Source organism: Scyliorhinus canicula, chromosome 4 (assembly GCF_902713615.1).
Source record: "Scyliorhinus canicula chromosome 4, sScyCan1.1, whole genome shotgun sequence".
NCBI classification, from domain to species: Eukaryota; Metazoa; Chordata; class Chondrichthyes; order Carcharhiniformes; family Scyliorhinidae; genus Scyliorhinus; species Scyliorhinus canicula.
The window spans coordinates 155,565,195-155,591,171 of record NC_052149.1 but is presented as its reverse complement, the minus strand read 5'-3'; the positions used below and the strand labels follow the sequence as shown (position 1 = coordinate 155,591,171).

At 44.1% G+C, this 25,977-nt stretch overlaps 1 protein-coding gene across 2 annotated transcripts in view; it reads right to left on the bottom strand.

Moving 5' to 3' along the window:
- Positions 1–329: 329 nt before the first annotated feature.
- Positions 330–25,977, bottom strand: part of LOC119965105 (AT-rich interactive domain-containing protein 5B-like) — a 105,212-nt gene continuing 79,564 nt past the window's right edge. For both annotated transcript variants that reach the window (XM_038795404.1, XM_038795405.1), the window contains 4 exons: positions 12,759–12,811; positions 12,002–12,099; positions 7,812–7,995; positions 330–6,068 (listed from right to left, as the gene is read on the bottom strand). In XM_038795404.1, coding sequence (XP_038651332.1) covers positions 3,873–6,068; positions 7,812–7,995; positions 12,002–12,099; positions 12,759–12,811 — 2,531 coding nt within the window. In that variant the 3' untranslated portion in view covers positions 330–3,872. The remainder of the gene's footprint in view (positions 6,069–7,811; positions 7,996–12,001; positions 12,100–12,758; positions 12,812–25,977) is intronic.

The following is a 25,977-nucleotide window of genomic DNA, read 5'->3' as shown; positions in this document are numbered from 1 at the left end:
TATCTTTTAAATTCAGAAACATAGCATTAATGATGCATGCACATATACTTGGTCACATGTAGCTATATACAGAAAAAGTTCCTGTGCTTCTAGCATCTGGCAGTTTATAGCATATTTACATGCAAAAAGCAAACTGTCTCGGTTTTCTTTACAAAAGTGTCACAAGTGAAGAATGGATTGGAAAGGTATGATTATCACACAGGCGGTAAGGTGGACAACTCTTTCTCATCCTATAGACCATTTCTGTACAAACTGTAACACGTGTCTGTCTCCCTTATACTATAAACTCAATGGTTCTATCCATTGCTATGCTTCCTTTATTACGACAATTTTGCAAACCACTAAGAAAAACTGCAGGGAGTATGTATTTAACTGCAGCACAAAATAAGAATCAAAGCTAATCCATGTGGACTCTCTCATTAAGGTGCTCAAGCAACAGCTACCTATAGTTCTTGAGTTAACACCAGCCTGGACAAGTGCCGCTGTTAGGCAGGGACTTGTCCTTTCCATCTGCAACGTGGCATTGGAGATTATGAAAACTAAAAAAAAAGGGGGGGAAAAAATCAATTTCATTTGGGAAATGGACAGCATTCAAGAGATTAGCTTTGAAGCCATTCTCAGATTCCTCGCCTGATTACAAAAGGACATTTCTATTCTTACGAACCACTCTGAGTTCAGTTTGACGCAGGAAGTTCAAATGACACAAGGTGCTGACTTTCACAGGTTCCATTCTCTTTTGCTAATTCTCGACCTACATCTGCTCCTGAAAGTACTAAGATAATGCCTTTTCCAATTCAAAGAAACCCCAAAACATTAGGGGATCTTGGTTAAATAATTGGGAATGAGAAGATTTGCTCGGGAAATGGTTAAAACTTTGAAGCATCAAACCTACCAGTCAGCCTGTTCAACTTGTTCAGTGGTGTTGGCAAGATTTAAAGTGGAGCTTTCATATTCTACCCAATAGTGCTTTTTAGTCAAAACAATTCACCTTATTAATCTGGATTATAGTGCTGAGCCCTTTATTCAGTAAAGAGCTCTAACTTTCTGGATCTCCTTTATGTTGCTTCCACCCTTAAATGGGCTGAAAGAAGAGAGGACAAGAGGGTTGGGGAGGGGGGTGGAGGAGGAGGTGGTTGGATCACAGGAATGACTATGACAAATAAAAACTCGATAGTTTTCAAACTTTAAAAAGAAACTAACGTTCAACCTAAAAGCAAAATCAGTAACTATCCAACAGAAATGATTCCTAAATCAGGTAAGAAAAACTTAACCACTCAACAAAGGATACAGTTTATTTTTTAAAAATAACTCTGAAACAGTTATTGTAAAATAAATATGAAAATGTTAGTGACCATTTCAAAGTGGCTTTCTTTTTCAAAATCTCAGCTCAAGTCCGTAACTGGATAATACACCTAATGAACTCTTAAAGTGTTCATAATTATATACACATGAAACCTTTCATTGAGTGTACAACAGAAATTCTGGGAAAAGAAAGCTGGAGGATTAACGTGATCTCTGACCGCTAACATTTTAGTGAGGAGATTCTAGTGTCATTTGTATATACGAGCATTAAAGTTTATAGTTTAAATTATTAGCTTTGATCCCTCAAGTCTTGAAGCAAGACAAGGTTAATCAAATAAGATCCACACAGTATAGCTGGCTATTTTCAGCTAAACATACAGTACTTGTAACTGGAGATATCTAGGTAGGACAACGGAGGTGTAAATGAGTAGTTTCTTATATCCATAGATGCCTCTTTAGTTTTTTCTTTCCAAGACCTCCAGAGTGCATCCATTTTGCTGGTCTGAAAAAGCTGGACATAACTTCCAGCACATTTACACAGCTTCTTAATCAGCTGTTCCTTACCCAAGAAGCTGAAGGTAAATTAAAATATATTTAGCCAAAGAAGACAACTGTGTTTCAAAATTCTGCTGCTATCTTCTTTTAGGTCACCATAACCATTTGGAAGTACAGTTCTCGAGGCAACTGCCTCAGATACCCCATAGTGCCAGGTAAGCAGGACTTCAGACAATGGAGACGATGATGAACTGCTTTGTTGTATTAATTTCAATAGGTGCAATGAGCTGTAAGTACCTGAGGGAATTATTAATACCTCCATTGCCAGAGTTTACAGGGATTAATTTACACAAAAGTCAGTACTAGAAATAATACAAGCATTTAGAGACTTTAGTTTAAAGTCAGTTATTAAAAGCGACTGCATTGGCTTAAGAAGGAAAATCAATGTGTCAAAACAGTAATTGCACTGGGCCAATTCAGAATGAGGGAGGCAAGTGTCTTATTTCTAATTCTTTGAAGCCATGTTCATAACAATTATAGCTTTAAATAGTCTCAACAGGTGCTATCTGATCACCTTTGTGTAAAAGTATTACTGCTGCCGAAGTAACAAGACTCTGTACTGCGGCTTTGTTCTCATCATCCAAACCGACCCAGTGCACTTTCTGTCTTGCAAGTTAAGTCCTGAGTCTCTTCACAAACAGAAGCAGTATTTCTTTAAAAAATGCTATGGACCTGTCTCATGTTTTATGTCATCAATACATTACAGAACATTCAATATCATATGCGCACAATCTAAAGATATATTCTGGGAAACAAGAGTATTATTTTCAAAAGGACAAGCACATTTAAAAAAACAACTTTTCAACATAGCTCAAAACAAGTCAAAAGAAAGAAACATGTTTTCATTCAGAAACATCCCTACGCTGTTCACTTGTACAATCAATATGTAAAGGAAACTAGACGAGGCAAAGGATGTACAGAATTGGAGGAGTATCCCTGATAAGATCAGTTTCTGGTTAAGGTCAAGTTTTCTTCTTTGGCAAATTGGAGTTAACCTCATCAGAGTTCCACAGTATTTAGTAGTCAAATGTGTGCAATTACAGGCATTCCAACTAAACAGAAAACCCACGTCCTGAATTTCAGTTTAAATTGGACAGAAACAAGGGCAAGAGAAAGGGTAGGAGACTGGCCCATTCTCTCTTGCTGAGTTTTAAGGGGTCCCTCCTATGCTCACAAATCCTCAAGTAGCACCTTGGACTAGAACATCATTACTTCACAGTATCTTTCTGAAGATTTGTCCATTGTTCAGATATGGGTAAGTCCTCCATGGGAGTAGTGACAAATGTGAGCATTTTGCACTCTCCTTTAATGTTTAAGACCATGACAGGTAGAAGTCCAATATCAAAGTTAAGCTACCGTTTCTGATTCCATTGGGATCAGTCTGAATCAGCAGTTTATTCTACAAAATGCCCCCTGAGCACAAATCCCATTATTCGGTGAGAGAGATTCTGAATCTGTATTACAGAGTAGCATCATTCAAGTTCCGAGTGCTTTACTTTCTGTTTTAGATGAAGCACTTCCCTGCTCAAAGAAAATATCGATCAGAATGATAAATGGTAGCCAGAGTAGTCGTTCCTGGAATGGCCACCTGCCCTCCACCTACGACAAGCTTCAATGTAGCTAGGCTTGACTTACATCACCCTGCCACTCTTGGCCATGTTACTGCAGGAGCTGTGAGGACGACAAGTGATCTACCCCTCCCTCCGTCCCTCTTCATACAATGAGAGGAGACAAAAACAAATCAGGACACATCATTGTCCACCAGGTTAGTCTCATGGAGATCATCGCTAATTGCTTGGAGAAGCAAGACAAGGAAATGGAGATAGTTTGAATTCCTCCCTCTTGGCCACAGCTGACGCTATGAAAGTAACTTTAACAGCACATAGTCTCAGAGACACAAAAGGCAAAAAAAAGTGAGTGCAGGTGCAACCTTGCATTTTGTCGAGCTGAACTTCAGCAACAGTAAATCCATGAGAGATAACTTGTTCCACCTTTAACTTAACTGGTAAAGCAATTCACATTCGCTTTTCAGGGTAAACCGTGGCAAGGTGAGAGGGAGAGAATGTTGATGGGCTGGAAGACAGTCTACGCATTACTACCTCATCGTAAGGCAAGTTAGGCAGCATTGAAGTTCGCAGGAGGTGATTATACATTTGCTGGGAATGGGAAGCAAGAAGCTGTCGATGTTGCACAGAGCCAGGAACCATAACAGGTGAAACAGGAAGGCCAGGGGTTAATACTGGCACCATAACTGCATCAGACTTGCCTGTCTTTGCAGAATTTTTATTCAAATCAACCAACTGAAAATGTGCCCCAAATTTTTCTGCCATATTATGAAGTTCTGGATGATAGCCTCCGAGGAGATAGGGGCTAGTCTGTGTTCCTTTCTTATTGTCCACTTGACTCGCTGAGGTTAAGGCCTGATGATTGGATAGGTTCAATTCTTGGTCTCGTTCAGGTTTTTCTTCTTGGCTGACTTTATCCAAGCGAGAGATAAGTGACTTCTTTCCAGATTGCTCTTCTACCTCTTTTCGCGACTCATCTAATCGGTGAGCTGGAAGGCTTTGCTTGCCCGATACCATGCTACTTGATGGAAACGCTCTGTTTACAGAGCTTTTTTGGAACTCCACTTGACAGTTCTTTGTTCCGTCCAAAATTAAGGCTGTTCCAGTAGGTCCAGGAGGCCCACTTTGCACTGGGGACCTTTGGTTTTTGTCTGTTGTAGTAATTGTTTCAGAGGCTGCAGGTAAGGAAGACAACTGTGACAAGTCTGTTGGCTGCTTGTCTGTTGTCTCAGAGCTCAATTTTGTTTTCATGTTTTGAGTGCTCTCGGAACTGGACGAAGTATAGTCAGGCTTTTGGATTTTAGGATATTTTGGTAGGCTTAAGTCCGTGGGTAGATCATCGGACACAACTCCAGAGCTGAAGCTCAGGGGTGATGAACTAAGTGATTCAACACCAGAGCTATGGTCGGAATGAATAGGTTCTCTTCTCCGGTCATTCACCTCTGTGCCGCAACAGGAGTCCAGTCTCAGTTTCTTGGTCGGCTGTTCATTTTTGTGATGGCTTTCCCTGTTCTCACAAATATTTTGCAAAGATTCAGGGAGCAGATGAAGAGGGGCACTCTTTTGTGACAAGCAGACTGGCTCATCCACAAAATCCGCAGTTCTCTTTCCTGGAGAACTCCTACTTGACTTGCTGAGGTTTAATGGAGAGGACTGTTCCTTGTATTTCATTGAAGGCTCAATCTGTAGTGGTGATTGTTTATTGGATAAATTCTGAGGTAAAATTTCACACAGCTGTCCTTTATGATCATACATATAGGCGCTGTCCATTGACTTACTTAAATTCAATCCTTCCTCTGCCAAACCCCTCTTCATCAGGCGACTTAATGAGTCTCCATGGCGACTGTTCACAATTAGTCCCTCAAATGCTATTGGCCTTGGGTTAGCTTTCTGTTCCTCCCTTGAATCTGCAACATGTTTGGCAGAACCCAAGTGACTTAACAGGGGTAGAGGAGACCTGTTCCCTTTCACCAGTCGAATTCCATTCATTTGTCCAAAACCAAGGTTCTTTGCTGTTTGAGGATCACATTCTTCTTGACCAAGTCCAGCAACATTTTGTGTTTCATTCTCGCCCAGAGTTTTGCCATACACATTGCTATCCAGTTTAATGCTCTGTGATTGTTCCATCTTGAATGTCCCATGCAAAGCAGGTCCAGATACATCTTTGGATGTGGTTAAACCCAACCTGCTTTTAAGGATATCAAGAGGTGAGATGCCTTCAGGTAACTGGAAGTTCAGTCTACCAGAGTGAAGGTGCTGGAACATTGCAGACTGAAAGATGGACTTACTACCCCCAGTGCCAATGTGCAGACTTTGTTTAACACTGGGGCCACCGGACAAGTCCTGAGGCTGCAGGGGTGACTTCTGGCTTTTTCCTGCATTGGAGCACTCTCTATTTTTATGGTTTTTTACTTTTTGCTCAGATGATCTCTGTGTTTCAATCTCAGACGTCACAGCCTTTCCTGGTCCTGTAAAAGGGAGAGTCTTGCTTCTGGGATATTCCCTTGTAATTTCCGCACCATCATCATGGGTTTTACAGTTTACAGTATGTGTCCGTTTGTCTTGGGGGTTGCCCTGAGTAGCTGCATATGGAGCAGTGATAGTCCTTTGGCTTTTTTCTTGGCATCTTTCACTTGCCAGATGACCCTGAAAAAGGAGGAGAAAATTTTAACCAATTGAACTCATCACAGTGCAAATTAATCCTGATCTGATCAATTTTCACAACTGTGTATTCTCCAACTGAGGTTAACTCGATAGCCATCCAACGCAGAAATCCACAACTATGGAGGCCAATTCTAGTGCCAGCATCACTGGTGACCAGTTAACATTAATTAACACAGCATAGATGTGCAAATAAACCTGAGACCAATGTTCTGTCAAAGTTGTATGGATGCACAATGATGCAGGGGACAAACAGGCTTGCACAAAAAGCAGTCACTTTAAGACATGCATCTGTGTGGCAATCCTAAAGGGACCGTGCAGTGCAACAAACAGACCATGCACAATGAAGAGAAATTAGAGGGAACTTTACCTTGGCCACTCCTGTTAGATATGGCTCACTGATAGGAATTTGCCTATTGACTTGGTACAACCTTTTTAATGTACGAGGGGAGGGGCTATGATTCTGTAACATTTAAAAAGATAGTTATAAATTTAAATTTAGTTTCCCAAATTTTTAGTATGCGTAACAAACATCTATTTCCTCTGCTGCTTTGTGTATTAGCTCCCTACATGTGCACGTAACTAAAAAGCAGTATGACTTACATTGGGAGCCACAAACCCAATTCCTACTCGATGCTTTCCTTGCAAATTTTGGAAGGATCAAAAAGACTTATTTTTTGCTTTGAAATCAGCTTCACTGCAGGGCAGTTTCTCATACTATGAGTTTTCCTACAAGAATCAGCAATCTGTCAAAGTTCCATTCACATTGTGGAGGAAATCGCTGTATCAGTGCACCGACTGGATCAGTCCAATCACTAATGATGCTTTGACAAGTACCGCTCTTTCTCCCAGCTTGCGAAGGTAGCAAGCAAATACAACAGGTGGCAGTGTGTACTTCAGATTCAAGTCTTAGCAACAAATACTGGTAGAATAGTCATTTATGCCCAATTTTCGTCACAGCGAATTTACAATCTCAGCCATGCCATCATATGGAAAACTAAAGGGAGGCACTACCCTGCAAAGAAGGAAAATGGATAGGGCAATCAGCAGCTTCCTTACCTGGGATTGACGCAGAGACATCAAGAATGTTTAACAGGTTAGACTGGTGGTTGAAGGAAAGGGAACTAAATGGAAGACAGGAACTGGGGGGGGGGGGGGGGGGTTAGGGCTACTGATCGCGTGGAGGATAAGAACCAACAAGCAGTGGTTTCTATACTGTAATTTCTGTCCACCCCTAGTGGTAAATGATACAGCTGCACTTATATGGAACTGGGAGCTTGCTAATTTAGGAGAGTCCAGAAAAGAAATAAAAGGAAACTTACAGTAAATAAACTAGAAATATGACATTGTACAACAGGGGTCGCTCGATGCCAGCTTGAAGGCTGAATACACTTATGATACTGCCTGCACTTCATTGCACCAAGAAGATGGCACACTAAAATGCCTTCAAGTTCACCTGCTGATTTTAAATAACTGGACTGCAATATATCATCTGCATCAATTACAACCCAGCACAATAGTTGCCGGACAACGTTCAATTGTAATACGGAGGCCTCTGTGGGTAGCTCTGGGAAAAATGACTCATAAGCTGCGTAATATTGGAACACGTCAAGCAGAGGCCACAAAAGAGTTTTCCACATTGAGTGAGGGAGGCTTCTCGATCTTGAAGAAGAGCAAGCATTGTCTACCATGACCCCGACTGTAAATTGGTATCCAGTGGAGTCTCACCTCTTTCTGTAATATTGGAGTCGATTCTTGAAGTTTTTTCACGTTCAAGTTCAGCTCCTCATTTTTAGCTTTGACATCTTTCTCAGAGTCCTCAGACGTGCTTGTAGTGTGCTTGCGCGGTTTGACTGGTGGCAGTGGTTTGTGCTCCTCCCCTTTGAGGTAACGTTCATATGGAAGAATCAGCCTGCAAAGAAACAGCATCAGGTGTCACCTCAAACTGTGCTGGATGAGGATAGCTTCAATCATCATTCTCACAGCTTTCCCCAAATCAAACTGCGAAAGTAATTACACAGGTGGCAGGAGTCAAACAATATTGTCAATTCACCCGTGGGTTCTCTATAGAGATACAGGATTCAGGTGAATGGACAAATGTTGATGCTGTCAAATTTATATCCAGGATAACAGGGTCCTTCATGACACTTTGCTCAGTCTCAAAATTCTATTTTATAATTGTGTGGATTCGAACCATAAGTGTTAACATATACCCCTCCACTATCTCTTCTTATCACCTAACACTGAAGCCTGAATGCATTGATAAATCAGTAAATATTCCTGTGAACTATTAGATAGGGAGGGGCTGCCCAGGTTGAGCCCTGTTACTCTGGTCCTCAGTATACAGGCAACGTGATCCTACTTGCAAAGTTGCCTTGTTTCAATTATATAAACCTGGTGACTTGGAAAAGCCTGGGTTTATTGCAGTAACCTCAGCAGCTAATTCAGAATCCTCAAGGACTGCATTCTCCGAGCATTCGTGCCAAAATCGCGTTTGGCGCAGGAACGGAGAATGGGCGTTTACCCGGTGCCGCTGAAGCAATTCTCCAGTCATCCTACCCGTGCGGGTAAGGGGCCATTGACAGAGGCCGCCACCCGCACCAAACAGGCCGAGTTCCTGACGGCGTGGTTCTAACCACTTATTGGCCGTCGAGAACCTTAGGTGGCGGCTGCAAACTCAGTGCGCGGCTGTCCTGGTGGGGGGCGGGGGGATCGATCACCGGGGGGTTCGCATGGACAACCAGGGGAGCGATCGGGAGGCACCGATCCACAGGCATGCGCAATCTCGGGGGGGGGGGGGGGGGGGGGGGGGGGCCTGCATTCTGCATGGTGGCCCGGGTCCGCCATGTCGCACAGCATGGCCGCCGCAGGACGCCAACTTGCGCATGCACGGACTCTCGACCGGAAGTGCAGGGCGCCGTTTCCGCAGCCAGAGCTGCGAGAAGCATTCTGGGGCCCTGCCAGCCCCCTGCAGATAGGAGAATTGCTCAGGACTTTCTTAAGGAAAGTCCAGAGTGAAACGCCAGTGTTTTGACGCTAGCGTGGGGACATAGCCTCATTATTGCCTCATTATTGGAGAATCCCGCCCAAGATCTTTCAGTATCAATGTGTAATATATTTTTTTTAAATGTGAATAGTGGAATTATATCCAGTTTCTGGGTTACATGGATACAACTAAATGGCCAATAGGCAAAAGGGTTGAATATCCCTTAACTAGGTGGTATATTCTGAACTGTTCGCACCTGTGGGGTGTTTGGCAGAAAATAACTATTGTGCAAACCACAACTCCACATCACTGTGGTGTTTGAGCATTTCACAGGCATTCTTAGCAGTCAATAATGAATATATGGAAAGCACCTCCAATTCCTGTCATGTAGCCCTTAATGGCTGCCACACAATTTCGCAATAATGACTCAAAAGCAGATGAAATTCATTGAAGAATAAATTATGGTTCCGAATTTTCTTTAAATCATACAAATCAGGCTGCAACAAAGTTGATTTCTAGTAAACGTCCGACTAACATGCTGAGGGGGAGTTTGAACTTTGGACCAGTATTTGTGCTTTATTGAGCTGGACAAGGTTATCTTTAAAGTAAATCTTTTTACACTTTCACCTGGCCTGCATAAGGCAGGCACTTGCCCATGGTGTGCACAACAGACTCCGCTATCCCCTCATTCACAGGCCAAATACAACACACTCCTCACAGCTTCCCCTCTTCCCTCACAGCCCACAAACAGCTCTCTCTTTCCCTCTCCATCCCTTCCTCAATTCCATGAGGCTCTTCATTCAGAACAGAATAAAATTTCTTCATGACACTGTAATATTCTTATTGGAATGAATACTGAAGCAAGTACAATAATTTTACTGGAGCAATCCTCGAGAAATCAGCTCTTCGGGATGTGCTTCTAAGTACCTGAAGGGTTACAATGATTAACAAGCCCTTTCACCATTTATAGAATCTCAGAATTCAACACAGAAACTGGTCATTCAGCTCAAATCCAGTTAACAGGTTAATGACACAAGACAGCCAAGCTAACCCCTTACACTATTTGCTACTTATCTCATTCAACATGCTGCTTTATGCATGCAGACATTTAATTGCCTTTTAAAATAATTTATTCATCCTGGCTCAGTTGTAATGCTTTTGACTCAAGTGTCAGAAGGTCACGATTTCAAGACTTGCTGCAAGGACTTAAAACCATAATCTAGGGAGGCCCCTCAGTGCAGTTGAGAGAGAGTGCTGCATTGTCAGAGGTGGCATATCTCAGATAAAACATGAAATCTTCACCCTCTTAGGTGGCACTATTGAAGAGCAGAGGAGTCCCCTGCGGAGTTTCGCCAACATTTACCAACATAAATAAAACAGGTAATCTGGTTATTTATTATTTCCTGTTGGTGGGGGCTCTTGCTCTGCACATTTACTTGCATTACAACAGCCGTTACACTTCAAAGTAATTTGGGTGAGATTCTTCATTTGGGAGACTATGGGCTGAAGTCTCAGCTCCGTTTTGCCAGCAGCCCGGGGGTTTCCCGACGGCGTGGGAATGCCCCACAATGAGAAACCCCATTGATCAGCTGGCGAAAAGGAGAATCCCGATGGAGTGCCCGCACCCAGATCATTTGGCCCTCAGGGGTCCTGCCCCCCCTCCCATTCCTCCTCCCCTCCCTCCTCCTCCCCTCACTCCCCCCCCCCTCCCCCCCCCCCTCCCACCTCCATCCCCCCCTTCCCCCCCCCTCCCCCCCCACCACCCATCCTCCCTCCCTCCCCCCCCTCCCCCCCCCCTCCCCCCCCCCTCCCCCCCCCCTCCCTCCCCCCCCTCCCTCCCCCTCCCCCCCCCCTCCTCCCTCCCTCCCTCCCTCCCCCCCCCCTCCCCCCCCCCCCCCCCTCCCTCCCCGAGTGCAAATCGAGAAGCAATGCCATATACCTTGCCATGCAAATTTATGCATGGCGAGGAATACAAGGGATTCCAGAGAAAGTCCTGCTTTCAAGTCGCCATTTTGAGCAGGCAGCCTGATAACTAAGTTCCACGGCAGGCCACCCCCTACACCACAGAACAGCCCCCAAACCCCGGATTGTCCTGGGTGCCCCTTCTTCTCCCTAACTAGGGAGATCTCCCCACCAGGGACCCCCTAACTGAAGGAACCCACCCTCCAAGGACCCCCTAACTGAAGGAACCACCCTCCAGGTATCCTCTAACAGGTTATCAGAGACCATTTGTTACCTGGGAAGTGCCATCCAGGCACCCTGGCAGTGCCAGTTGCCTGCACCATGGATTAGACCTGGGCTGCCCAGCCCTTAAGAGGTGGGATGAGGGGCTTGAGGGCAACCTAACTGGTAAGTTGGGGCAGTGGGGGGATCCGGAAGCCGTAGTGGGGCGTCTAAGGGAGGCCAAGAGATCGGGGGGGCATTTAAAAATGGTGCCCTGATCTCTTCCTGAAGTGAGGCAAGTGCGGTCTCGGTGGGGGGTGTTTCTAGCCGAGACCAGAAAAGACAACCCGTTTGATAGTGAGGTCATTGTCGGCACTCGAGAGGCTGATCTTTATTGTCGCAAGTAGGCACATATTAAGACTGCATTGAAGTTACTGTGAAAAGCCCCTTGTCGCCACTTTTCAGCACCTGTTCGGGTACACTGAGGGAGAATTCAGATTGTCCAGATTACCTAAAAGCACGTCTTTCTGGACTTGTGGGAGGAAACCAGAGTACCTGGAGGAAACCAACACAGACACAGGGAGAACGTGCAGACTCCGCACAGACAATGACCCGAGCCACGAATCGAATCTGGGACCCTGGCGCTGTGAAGCAACAGTGCTATCCACTGTGCTACAGATTCTGTCCATTACTTGAAGAAGTTGGAAGGTTTCCCTGATACCTGGAGCTTTAAGTGTGCAGGCTGACAGTGAGATGCAATGTACTCTACCTCTCGTAGTGTCTCCTGGTGCAAGTGGCAGCGCTAGTGCTCCCTGGGTTACCACCCAGCTCATCATAGATATGTTTCCACAAACGGCGGGCAGTTACCTGCAACAAGAAGTCAGGACCTTTTTAATAAAGGCCACCGCTAGCTTAAAAAAAAAGTGAAAAGCTGCATAACCGAGAACTTTCAAATTTAAATTCCATTTTCCTCAATACAATTGGATACTATTGTATAGATACCATTGGAACCAGCGTTCTGTTGTTAATGTAAACTGAATCCTTAGGATCTTGGAGCAGATTGGATAATTACTCTAAACCCAGTTACGAGCCAGCCAATGAAGAAACAAATTCACCAAACACCACAACTGTGGCAAATTCAAACAATGAAGCAGGTCAGATTATGGAAGGTTGCCGTAAACATCAAAGGAGGCCAAAGAAACAGTACACAGATTGCCTTGGAATGCCCAATACACTGTGGAGGAAGAAGAAAGGGAAAGAGAATTGAGAAGATCCAGTGTGGTTTCATATTAGATCATCAACATGGTCAAAATCATTCAGGAAAGATGTCTTAATGGCGTGGGAACCATGTTTCAGGGAAAAGTCATCTTAGGTAAGGAGAATTGGGAGCGTCAGAGAGATCGTCCAATGTGAACCTGAACGTAGCTACTCTAATGAGTCAGTGGGTTCCAAGAGCCATCTATTTCAAAACAAGTTATAAGAGTATGTCTCAACAATCCTGAGAAAATAAGAGTAAGGATTCTTACCACCTCGTATCCTCCAAGCCGTTGTGTGACCGTGAACATTATGAACAGATCAACTGATGAAAAAGAAAAGAAAGCATGTCAGGGTGGGTGAGAAGGGCATTTTCAAACATGTCAAATTCAATACTGCCTATTCACTGACTACATTAGAGTGTATCCCTTGCCAGATACACTGCTTGAATTTGAACACTCATCTGAAAATGTACTTCGGTGCCAAGGCATTATTTTAAGCGTTTGTTTAAATTTGAACAGCTGTAGTACAGAACTAACCCCAGGTTTGACATAATTAGTACTAATGCAGCTACGTAACTCCAAAAAGAACCACAAAGAGGGTGTTTGGGTGGAAAAAGAGCATCAATCAGGTTATCTTGGCTGGAGGAGGAGGAGGAGAGAATGTGACTCAGCTCCATATTAATTGTACCTGACATAACTCACTAACCAAGTGGAAAAAAGACCCAAGAACCACTTTGAACATTAATCATCATTTTAAAGAACTAAAGGAACACAAAACTGTACAAACGTTGGTTATTCTAATGCACCGCGGCAGTAAATGATTTCACTTCTGAAAATTTCCACACAAATCAAGCTCCTCACATTCCTGACTTGTGTCTGTAGGTGGTGTACAGGCTTTGTGGAGTCAGAAGGTGGATTAGTGGTCTCAGAATTCACAGCCTCTGACCAGCTCTTGTCGCCACAATATTGATACGGCTGATCAATGGTCACCCCCCAGGATGTTGATAGTGAGGGATTCAGTGATGATAATGCCACTGAATATCAAGGAGAGATGGTTAAATTCTCTCTTGTTGGAGATTGCCATAGTCTGGCATTCAGTGGTGTAAATGTTGGGCACGATTCTCCGCTCCCCACGCCGAGTGGGAGAATCGCTGGAGGGCCGGGCGACTCATTTCATGCCCCCCTTGCGCCCCCCGCGATTCTCCCACCCCCCACTCGGAGGAATCGCCGCTTTTCACGGCGACCGGCGATTCTCCGGCCCGAATGGGCTGAGCGGTCTGCCGTTCGCGACCGGTTCACGACGGCGGCAACCACACCTGGTCGCTGCCGTCGTGAACATGGGCGCCAAAAGCCCGTTTGAAGCTTGTGGGGGGCGGAGAGGGGAGTGAGCACCAAGACCGTGCTCGGGAGGGGACTGGCCCGCGATTGGTGCCCACCGATCGTCGGGCTGGCGTTTCAAAGCAACGCACTCTTTCCCCTCCGCCGCCCCGCAAGATCAAGCCGCCATGTCTTGCGGGGCAGCGGAGGGGAAGATGGCCACCGCGCATGCACGGGTTTGAGCCGTCAGCCGTCGTGACGTCAGCCGCGCCTGCGCGGGTTGGAGCCGGCCAACCTGCGCATGCGCGGCTGACGTCACATAGGCGCCGCCTTCGCGTCATTCTCGGCGCGCCGCTCCTTGATGCAAGCATCAAGGCCCGGCGGCCGAAAATAACGGAGCGCCGCTCCTAGGCCCCCTGGGTGGGGGTGAATAAGGTGAGAGGAGCGGCCTCCGAGGCCGTCGTGAAACTCGGCCGAGTTCACGACGGCCTTCCCGATTTTTCCCGGGAGCGGAGAATTCCGCCCGTTATTTGCCACTTATCATACCAAATGTTGTCTAGGTTTTGTTTCATATGGATACGGACTGGTTCATTGTCTGAAGAATCACAAATGGTGCTGAACATTGTGCAATCATCTGCAAACACCCCCATTTCTGATCTAATGATGGAGGGAAGGTGAAGCAGCTGAAGATGTTTGGGTCCAGTGATTAGGCAGCCATGGGTAGCATTGATCATAATAGGATTTTATTTAAATTCTGTTTGTAGGTGAGAAGAGTGGCTCCTGGACTAATATTTTAAATTTAAATAAGAGAATTTATGTGGGAATGAAATCAGAGCTAGCTGAAGTAAATTGGCGGTAGGTCAATAATAGATGCAATGACAGACTTTAAAGCAACATTTCAGAATACACAGGTTACATTCCAACAAGATAGAAATATTCCAAGGGGAGGACCCATCAAACATGGTTAAACAAAAAGGTTATAGATGCTTACAAACTTAAAGAAACAGCATATAATTGTGCAATGTTGGGTAGTAGGTCAGAAGATTGGGCAGAATAAAAAGATCAGCAAAGAATGACAAAATTATTAATCAGTACGGAGAAATTAGGCAAAGCTGGCTGGAAATAAAGACAGAATCATAGAATTTACAGTGCAGAAGGAGGCCATTCGGCCCGTCAAGTCTGCACCGGCTCTTGAAAAGAGCACTACTTAAGCCCACGCCTTCACCCTATCCCCGCAACCCAGTAACCCCACCTAACCGGAGCACCCGGAGGAAACCCACGCACACACGGGGAGAACGTGCAGATTCCGCACAGACAGTGGCCCAAGTCGGGAATTGAACCTGGGACCCTGGAGCTGTGAAGCAACTACACTAACCACTCTGCTACCGTGCTGCCCAAGATAGAATTTCTACAGATACTTAAATAAGAAGTGTTAACAAATTGAGCACTGGTCCTATAGAGAGTGAATTAATAATGGAAAATAAAGCATGGCAGATGAATTGAACTGGTACTTAACACCTGTCTTCACCATAGGAAATCCAAGTAACATTTGGGAAATAGCTGTAAAACAGGATTTGGAAGAGAGTTAGAGGAACTCAGGAAAATTGCAATCACCAAGAAAATGGCACTCAGGAAATTGTTCGGTCTGCGGGCTGACAACTCCCCGGGTCCTAATGGACTGTATCTAGGGCCTTAAAAGTGGCCAGTGAGGGTGGAACGGTGGCACAGAGGTTAGAACTGCTGCCTCATGGCACCAAGGACCTGGGTTCGTTCCCGGCTCTGGGTCACTGTTAGTGTGTACATTATCCCCATGTTTTCATGGGTCTTACTCCCACAACCCAAAGATATGCAGGGTAGGTGAATTGGCCATGCTAAATTGCCCTTTAATTGGAATTGTTTTTTTTTTAAAGTGACTAGTGCTATAGTTGATACATTGGGTTTTAATTTTCCAAAATTCCTAGATTCGGGAAGCTTCCAATGGAATGGAAAATAGAAAATGTAGCTCCTTTATTCAAAAAGGGAGACTAAAAGCAGGATACTACAAGGTCAGTTAGCTGAACCTCTGCCATAGGGAAATCGTTGGAAATTATTATTAAAGATGTTATAGCAGCTTAAAAGGTTCAAGGCAATCTGGCAGGGTTAGCATGGTTTTGTGAAAGGGAAATAACATTAAACCAATTGATTGGAGTTCTAAGAATGACACTATGCTGGGTGCAAGAAGGGGGCATGTAGCAAACTGATCTCGTGATAATTTGCTTTGCACCATTTTCCAATTTTGTTTTGGGTTCAACAGAAAGAATGTTAAAAGGGCTGAAGCAGGCGCAGTGTTTAGCACTGCTGCCTCCTGGCGCCAACAACCCAGGTTTGATCCCGGGCCCAGGTCACTGCCCGTTTGGAGTTTTTACATTCTCCCCATGTCTGCGTGGGTCTCACCCCCACAACCCAAAGATGTGCACGGTAGGTCACATCTAAGTTGCCCCTTAACTGGAACTTTTATTAATAAGTGTTGAAGCATAGCAATGCAATCGTATGTTGTCAGAAACAGCGGCACCACAACCCAATGGTGTGGCTCTGTTTGATCAGTGGCGGAAAGGTGGCAAGGGGCACCTGAATGAGGGGGGTGCCCACAATGCAGAATAAATCTGGCAAACATCTGGGTAGCATAGTGGGAAGTGGTTAGAACTGCTGCCTCACAGCAATGGGTGACTGCATCAAGTTTGCATATTCTCCCCGTGTCTGCGTGGTTTTCCTCTGGGTGCTCCAGCTTCCTTCCACAGTTCAAAGATGTACAGGTTAGGTGGACTGGGCATTAAGTGGGGTTACGGGGATAATTAGGTGGGTAACATGGGGGGAAATGGGCCTGGGTGGGGTGCTGTTTCAGAGGGTTGGTGCAGACTCAATGGGCCAAATGACCTCCTTCTGCACGGTAGGGATTCTATGATTCTATGATAAATTTTAATTTTCTGATCACTCATCGAGTTCCTAAGTGGGCACTGAGATGGCAATGGAACTACAAAATATTGGTAATTTTGTCAAAATGGGGCAGCACGGTGGTGCAGTGGTTAGCACTGCTGCCTCACGGCACCGAGGACCCGGGTTGGATCCCAGCCCCGGGTCACTTTCCATGTGGAGTTTGCAAATTGTCCCTGTGTCTGCGTGGCTCTCACCCCCACAACCCAAAGATGTGTATGGTAGGTGACTTGGCCATGCTAAATTGCTCCTTAATTGGGAAAATAAAGAATTGGGTATTCTAAATTCTTTTTTAAATGTTGTCAAAGTAAGGCAAGAATCCTATTCTGAAGACTTTTCATTATGGCCAAAATCTGTTTCATTGGATATGACTGATTATTTCTTCGTAAGTATGCTGAAAAACATAGGGAACATAGAAAATGTGAGAAAAGAGTTATGAGGATGGATGTCAAAAGCAACTTGGTTAATAAAGCCCGTTTTATGAGGATAAAGAAAACTGGGCCAACAGAAATGAGAATTTGGTTGATTTTTTTGGAAAAACTAAGGCAGTCTACTATTAAATTAACTGAGGAACGATAATTAGACGTGGAAAAAAAAAAAGTTATTTTCCAAAGCACTTTACAATAGTTAGCTACGATGCAAACAACATTTGGAAAGATCCTTACGTGGTCCACCGAGACTCTCAGCAATTTTCAAGTGATTGTGAAAAGTAGTTACACTATAAAAACAATGGGCGCGATTCTCCGCACTCCCGACGGTGCGGAGAATAGCGTGGCTCGTAAAATTTTACGGCCACGCTGTTCCGACGCCCTCCCGCTATTCTCCCCCCCACGCCCGACTCCCGATACGAATCGCTGCCACCGTTTTTTTACGGCCGGCAGCGATTCTCAGCTGATGGATGGGCCGAGTTCCCAGCCCTTTACGGCTGTTTTTACTAACGGCAAACACACCTGGTCTGGCCGTTCGTAAAAACAGCCGTAAACTGTCGATTTTTAAAACCATGGCACCGATTGGCACGGCCGTACCACGGCCGTGCCAAGGGTGCCATGGGCCCGCGATCGGTGGGCACCGATCGCGGGCAGCGGGCCCGATGCCCACGCACTCTTTGTCCTTCCGCTGCCCCGCAGTATCCATTCGCGGGGCGGCTGAGGGGCATCCCGGCCCGCGCATGCGCGGGTTTCGCGCAAATGGGCGATGACGTCATCCGCGCATGCGCGGGTTGGAGTCTTCCAATCCGCGCATGCGCGGCTGACGTCATATGACGCGTCAGCCGGCGCTAACTCTGGCAAGCGGGCTTAACGAAATTCGTTAAGCCCGCGATGCCGGAGTTTACGGCGTCGGGATGCTAGCCCCGACCGGGGACCAGAATCGGTTCCCGGTCGGGAAGGGGGGGGCTGGCGTCAAACCCGCCCGGATTTGACGGCAGCCTTACGATTTCTCCCCATATGGGAGAATCGCGCCCACTCACTTTATATTTTCATTTACTTCCTATTATTGATAATATAGGAGAAAGTTGAAGAAAAAAAGATGAGAAATGGGGTGGCGGGGGGAGGGGCGAGAGAGAGAGATAAGAGAAAATGATCCTTTTCTTTGCTGGACCCCAAGGTGAGGGGGGGGGGGGGCGAAAGTTAAACTGAGCACAGGGCACCACTAACTCTAAATCCACCATTGTGTCTGATTGTAGTCTTACACGTATTGAATTGGCAGAGTGCACAGTTTGGAGCCTCGTTCTGTGACATAGGTCATGCAGAGGCTTCCCTCTACCTTTGAATTCCCAATCTCGGGCATTCCGCTGTTTAGGAGTCACAGTGTGGAGGCTAGGAAGTTCTTGTGTGACAATGGCTTGAACTTTGCAGGGACAACGCTTCAGGCTGCTCTTGAACATGTTCCTGTTACTAGAGGCCGGAGAGTGAATTACCTGTCCAACCGCCAGCAATGGACCAAGTAGGGGAGAAAAAAACAATTACGTTTATAAACCTGGCTGAAAAATGGTAAACTTTCTGTTACCTCATTCCAAAGAAGTGTCATATTGGACTCAAAGCATTTAACTCTGCTTCTCTCTCCACAAATGCTGCCAAGCCTGCTGAGCGTTTCCAGCACTTCACTTTTAATTTCAAACTTAGTTTTCCATTGGATTATGCCAGCAGAGAAAAACTGCAATATTTCTCTCCTCCTCCTCCTCTAATTAATTTTGAGAGCAACTTGATACTATATTGTGAATGTCAATAGCAGCCAAAAGGCACTGGATCAGCAGTTTAACTGCCAAGGCAAGTGTGGACAGGTTTAGTTAAACCAACTGCTCTGACAAACCAACTGCTCTGACTGAACCACATTGCTCCCAATGTGGTAAAACTACTTTGCCAGATGACTAGGGATGAGCACAATGCTCTTGGAGGCTCATAGGAGGAGCCCATTCAGCAGGACTCTCCTCCTCACCAGTCAGACAGCCTGTTCCTGGCCACTCAACAGAATCACAGAAAACCTGATCCATCAGATTAGCTAATATTAGACCTCAGGCTGCATCTGTGGAGACAAAAACAGAGATAATGTCTCGGGTCTCTGTCCTTTCATCGCGCCTGAAATATTCTTTCCACAAATGCTTCCTGACCCCGCTGAGTATTTGCAGCATTTTCTGTTTTTTTCTCTCATATTTCCAGCATCCACAGTATTTTGCTTTTGTAACAGTAGACCTCAATTGACTATTAGTTGCAAATATAAATTACTAGCAAATAACAAATAAATAAATGAGAGGTGGTAATACAAGTTGTGTGTTGACTGTAATATATGGGTGCTCATGGACAGCAAGATTAGCCTGCATTTCCACATCTGCAGTAAACGTCTCTGGTTTGAGGAACTCGGCACAGTTTTTTTTGAGCTGGTTATTTTTTGGATAGCTTTTGCCAGAAAACAATCTTATCTCAGAGAAAAGCACAGGTTCAGGAAGGGGAATGCATGACTGTTAGTAGGTTAACGGGTATATGAAGCGAGAGGGAGAGGGTGCTCCAGACACTAATCTTGTCAAACAGGTACAATGTACTAGCTGCCTGCAAGGATAAGGATGAAGGTCATGGGCTAGACAGCCAGAATGCTAACCATGGCACACAGAGCCAAAGGCTCCTTTTTGGAAAGGGTCCAGAGAGATCCAGTTACCATGGTCCCTGTTGGGACCAATCACATCAAGGGAAAAAAGAACAAGTTCTTGCTGAGGCACTCTCAGGAGATAGGAACCAAATTTTAAAAAAGTAATCTATGGTAATCTTGGAATGACAGCCCAAACCAAATACTAATTAGCATAGGTATACACAGATAAACAATGTATATGTTAGGCTGAAAGCCTGGTATAAGGAGAGTACCACTGGGACAGGTTTCATTTGAACTGGACGAAACCAATATACCAGCAAAAAAGATTTTTAAACTAGTAAGATGAAGGGAGGAACCTGGTAAAAATAACATTAATCTGATGGCAAAAGATATAGATAAGCATTACAATTATTATACAGGAGCATAAATGACCTGCTTAGAAATAAAGTAAAACAAACTACTAAAGATAATTGCAACAATGTGCACTGCCTCCAAAATAAAATATGGTAAACTAGAAGCAATAATCTACAGCGAGGAACTCAATGTAGTAAGAGTAAATAAAACAAAGTTACAAGAAAATGTCAACTAAATATTGCAGGGTATAACTAATCTCAAAGGATAGGGAAGGAAGGGGGATATGGAGTAACTGTACTAATTAGAGGTTGATTAGTTAAAAAAAATGCACATAGCTAACAGTGTTAGAATGCACATAGCTAACAGTGTTAGGGGCTGGTTTAGCACAGGGCTAAATCGCTGGCTTTAAAAGCAGACCAAGGCAGGCCAGTAGCACGGTTCAATTCCCGTACCAGCCTCCCCGAACAGGCGCCGGAATGTGGCGACTAGGGGCTTTTCACAGTAACTTCATTTGAAGCCTACTTCTGACAATAAGCCATTTTCATTTCATTTTCATTTCATTTCATTTCAATAGAATCCATGTGAACTAAAATAAAAGCTAAGGGATTAATCATGTTAACAGGGGTATATTACAGACAAGCTCAAGGGGAAGAGAGGTTATGGAAAAATATGAAATCATTTTGTGAAATGTGTACAGTATTGGACATAGCTGGCAAGAGGCATCAAAAGGTAAACAGGGATTAGAGTTTTATAGTGTGTGGAAGGCTTCTTTCTTTATGTTCTAATAATTGAAAATGAACCAGAAGATAAGAGAAGTAAGCATAGGGGAGCATATAGGCAATAGCTATCACAACATAATAAGGGAGGATAATCAAAGACCAAAGTTAATGAATTGTAAAAAAAACTGATATTAGGGGCATGTGATTGGAACAAGGGAATTAAGCCAGAGTAATTTATTGACCAGGAAAGGGAAGAGCAGTGATAACCATTGAAAAATATCTCACTAAAAGGCAAGAGCAATTTCACCAGAAATGAGATGCTGTGGGTGAATTAAAAAAGGTCAAATTTAAACTAAAATCATAAAAACATAGGAAACAAAGGAGATGATAACAAAAGCACACAGAAAAAGTTTGAAAAGTCAGAAGGATGGAAAAGAGAAACTCCAAAATTGTATTATCGAGGACCAGTAATGGATTCCAGAGGCACAAAGCAACAAAAGAAAAATCAGGATTATAATTGGTCCATGAGGGGATACCTATGATAAACTTAAAGGCATGACAGTGAGGTGGCAATAATATCAGTATATACAAGGGAAACCTACATTGCTGGCAGAACATCAGTAAAAGATATAAATACATTGATAATAGAACAGGGAAGATAATTGATAAATGATTCAAATATGAAAAGGATAAAACCTCTTGTCCATACGATGGAGGAGCAGAAGAAGGCCATTCAACTGATCGAGTCTGCTCTGCCATTCAATGAGATAATGACTGATCTGATGTCATAATCCTCAAATCCACTTTCCCGCCTTATCCCCATAATCCTTGATTCCCTAACTGATGAAAAACCTGTCCATCTCAGTTTGAACATACTTAACCACCCAGTCTCTACATCGCTCTGCGGTAAAGAATTCCACAGATTCACCGTCCTCAGAGAGAAGAAATTCCTCATCATTTCGGTCTTAAATGGATAGCCCCTTACTTGGAGATTATTCCCCCTGGTCCTAGACTTTCCCACAAGGGGAAACAACCTCTCAGCATTCTACCCTGTCAAGCCCCTTGAGAATCCTCTGTGTCTCAATAAGGTCGCTTCTCATTCTTCCAAAACTCCATAGAGTACAGGCCTAACCTACTCAACCTCTCCTCATAAGAAAATCCATTCATACTCGGGATCAACCTAGTGAACCCTCTCTGGACTGCCTCGAATGCCAGTATATCTTTCATTGGATAAGGGAACCAAAGCTGTTCACAGTATTCCAGGTGTGGTATCCAGCTCTGAAAACAAAACTAAAACACACCCTGCAGTTTGCTCAAAAACAAAAGTAAAAGATGACAGACAGTGCAGCTCCACCCACTCTCTGACATCACTGCAGTAGTAAACACACATTTCTTTAAGGTACTCTCACTACAGATATTTATATACATATCCATTTATAAACACCCATTTCTTAAAGGTACTCTCACATGACACAACGAAATTCCGGCACACTCTGGGGAAAATGTTTTCACACAAATGTTAAAATATTTACATTTTTACATTAAATGCCACCAGGGTAGAGCAGAAGAGATGGATGCAGATAACTGGAGCAGTTCAACTGCTCCCACAAAGTACAGAAAGACTACAAGATTAGCCAAAAGAAAACCCGAGAACTTGCAGGGCAATGAGGACATCATAATGATTCTTGACTAATTGAACAACTCAATGGCCACCTACAGAACCAGATTAGCTAGCTGGTTCCCAGTAATTATAGGCAGAATTGAGGTTTTATTTTAGAATGGTGGGTACTGACCAAGTCAAGGATGACTGCAAGTTAAAGTGTAAAACAAATGAAGTGGTTTACCCTCAGAGGTTTATCAAGGTGAAGTTAAGTCCACAGCACTCTACATAATAACTAATATTGACCCAAATGTAATTGCAATCTGATGGAAATAATTTGGAACAGACAGGGGAACAGATGAACACGGTAGCATGGTGGTTAGCATAAATGCTTCACAGCTCCAGGGTCCCAGGTTCGATTCCCGGCTGGGTCACTGCCTGTGCGGAGTCTGCACGTCCTCCCCGTGTGTGCGTGGGTTTCCTCCAGGTGCTCCAGTTTCCGGGTTGGGTTACGGGTATAGGGTGGATACGTGGGTTTGAGTAGGGTGATCATGGCTCGGCACAACATCGAGGGCCGAAGGGCCTGTTCTGCGCTGTACTATTCTATGTTCTATGTTCTAACTCTGAACTTTCTACAATCAGATTGGAAGTGAAAGCACCTGGGATACAGGGCAATGTGGCAACCTGGTTAAAAAGTTGATTTAGTAACAAGAAACAAAGGGTAATGGTAGATCACTGCCCTTGCAATTGGAAAATTGTTTCAAGTGGTGTTCCACAGGGCTCAGTGCTGGGACCCTTATATATTAATGATTTGGACGTGAACGTGGGGAGCATGACTGGGAAATTTACAGACGACAGAAAGACTGGCTGAGTGATAAGACAGTGTAGAGGATGGCTACAATCTCCAGAATGATATAGATGGATTTGTGGGGAGGGTGGTAAAGTGGCAGAAGGAATTTTACACCGGGAAGTATGAGATCATGTATTTAGGGAGGTCAAAGAGTTGTAGCAAGTACACAATAAGTAGGGTAGATGAAGTGAGAAATCTTGGCGTACAGGTAACAGGTCCCTAAAGACAGTAGTTCAAGTAGACAAGGTTTTGAAGAAAGCGCATGGAATGCTATGTGCATTGGTAGAGGTATATGAAATACAAAATGAAATGAAATGAAAATCGCTTATTGTCACAAGTAGACTTCAAATGAAGTTCCTGTGAAAAGCCCCGAGTCATCATATTCCGGTGCCTGTTCAGGGAGGCTGATACGGGAATTGAACCGTGCTGCTGGCCTGCCTTGGTCTGCTTTAAAAGCCAGCTTTTTAGCCCTGTGCTGAATATAAAAGTAAGGATATAATGTTCGAATTGTATACAATACAACTGGAATATTATGTGCAGTTCTGGTCACCACATTACAGGAAGGACGTTATTGCTCTGGAGAGAGTGCAGAGGAGGTTTACAAAAATGTTGCCAGGGCTAGAAAAGTGTAGCTACGAGGAGAGATTGGGTAGGTTGGTGTTATTTTCCTTGAAACAACAAAGTCTGAGGGGTGACATAATTGAGGTGTACAAACCTATGAGGGGGTAGAGATAGGGTGGACAGGATAAAATAGTTTCCCTTAGTGGAGAATTCTAGATCCAGGGAACATAGATTCAAAATAAGTAGAAGATGTAGAGGGGACTTGAGGAAAATCTCTTTTACGCAGAGGGTAGTGGGAGTCTGGAATTCGCTGCCCAAGTTGGTGGTGGAGCCAGAGACCCTAAACACTTTTAAAAGGTACCTGGATCTGCAGCGTAAGTGCTCTAACTACACAGCTATAGACCGGGTGCAGGAAGGTGGGATTAGAAAGGGCACTTGGGTGTCCTCAGGCTGGCGTAGACAAAATGGTCAAATGGCCTCCTACTGTGCTGTAACTTTTCTATGATTTTAACTTCTCAGGAAAGGCCGAGAATACAAATCTTGAGAAAAACCCTGAAGCCACTGAAAAACCTTCAGATTTACTGGCTAACAAAGGAAACACCTTGAAATTAACAATACAGCAACGGTTGAGCAAATTGCCAACAGGGCACATTGGCAGAATACACAAAACCATTCAATACATCTGGCACTATGCGCCATATTTTGCTTTAGAATTATTACAATTCCAGAATGTCCCATGTTACTTTAACTACCGCCCACCATAATTATTTACCCGGGACTGTGGTGGAGTTGTTGACTGCTGCAATGGGACTGGAAGGGAAGAGGAAAAAGTACAAACACTCAGGGAGCAGTCAAAACCTATGCAGGCTCAACATTTATTAACTAAGTACATACATAGGGCATGATCAAGAAGTCCAAATATCTTGTGTATGTAGAGATGTCAAACCTCCCTCTTATTTATGTTTGGATTAGTAGAGGGTCAGGCATAGTTACTTATTGTTGCTGTAGTAGTCAGATTTTACAAAGAGGCAGTCTTGCGATTTGACCTCTACATGTTACCCCAGGGAATTCAATTTGGTTTGGTCACTTATCTGAGTATGGCAAATAATGATCTGGAGCTTAAACCATAGAATCATAGAATGGTTACAGCACAGAAAGGCTCCATTGAGCTCATCATGTCTCTGCTGGCTCTCTGCAAGAGAAACTCTGCTCGCCCCACTCCCCTGTCATTTCCCTGTAGCCCAGCAATTTTATTCCTTCAGGTGCTCCTCCATTTCTCTATCGAAAACCACCATTGAATCTTTCTCCACCACTCTCTCAGACAGTGCTTTCCAGATCCTATCCAACTGAAGCATAGAACGTTTTTCTTCATGTTATTATTTCTTTGTTTGCCAATCATCTTAAATTGGTGCACAATGCTTCTGCCAATAGCAACATTTTCTCACTTTACTCTGTCTGGACTGCTCATGATATTAAACAACCATTTGATTAAAGCCTCTCATCCATGGAACCATTTTCATGAACCTTTTCTATGCCCTCTTTAATGCCCTCACATCCATCCTAAATTGGGCACAATATTCCAGTTGAGGCCAAATCAGTGCGTGCCTCTATTTCGAAAGCCCAGGATTCATACATGACTTATGAACCACTTTCTCGACCTGCCCTGCTTGTACAAGTTGTGTATCTATACTCCCAGGTGTTTCTGTTCCTGCATCCCCATTAGAACTGTACTCTTTAGAAGTTTCTTGAAGTATAAATTGAAAACACTGAGGAAACAGCGATCATGTTATATAGTTCCAATTATTTATGAAAAATTACAAATATAGATTAATTAAGAAAAGCCAACGTGGATTTTTTTTTAAGTGAAATGAAGATAAACTTAGTTGATTTCGGGTAGCAGGGTGGGTTGATGAGTGTATTGCGATGATGTGGTATCCATAGACTTCCAAAGGCATTTGATGAAGTGTGATGTAAGGAATGTTAGCGAAGTTAGAAAATGTTAAATATCTCTGCATTAATTTGATCCATCCATTCCTC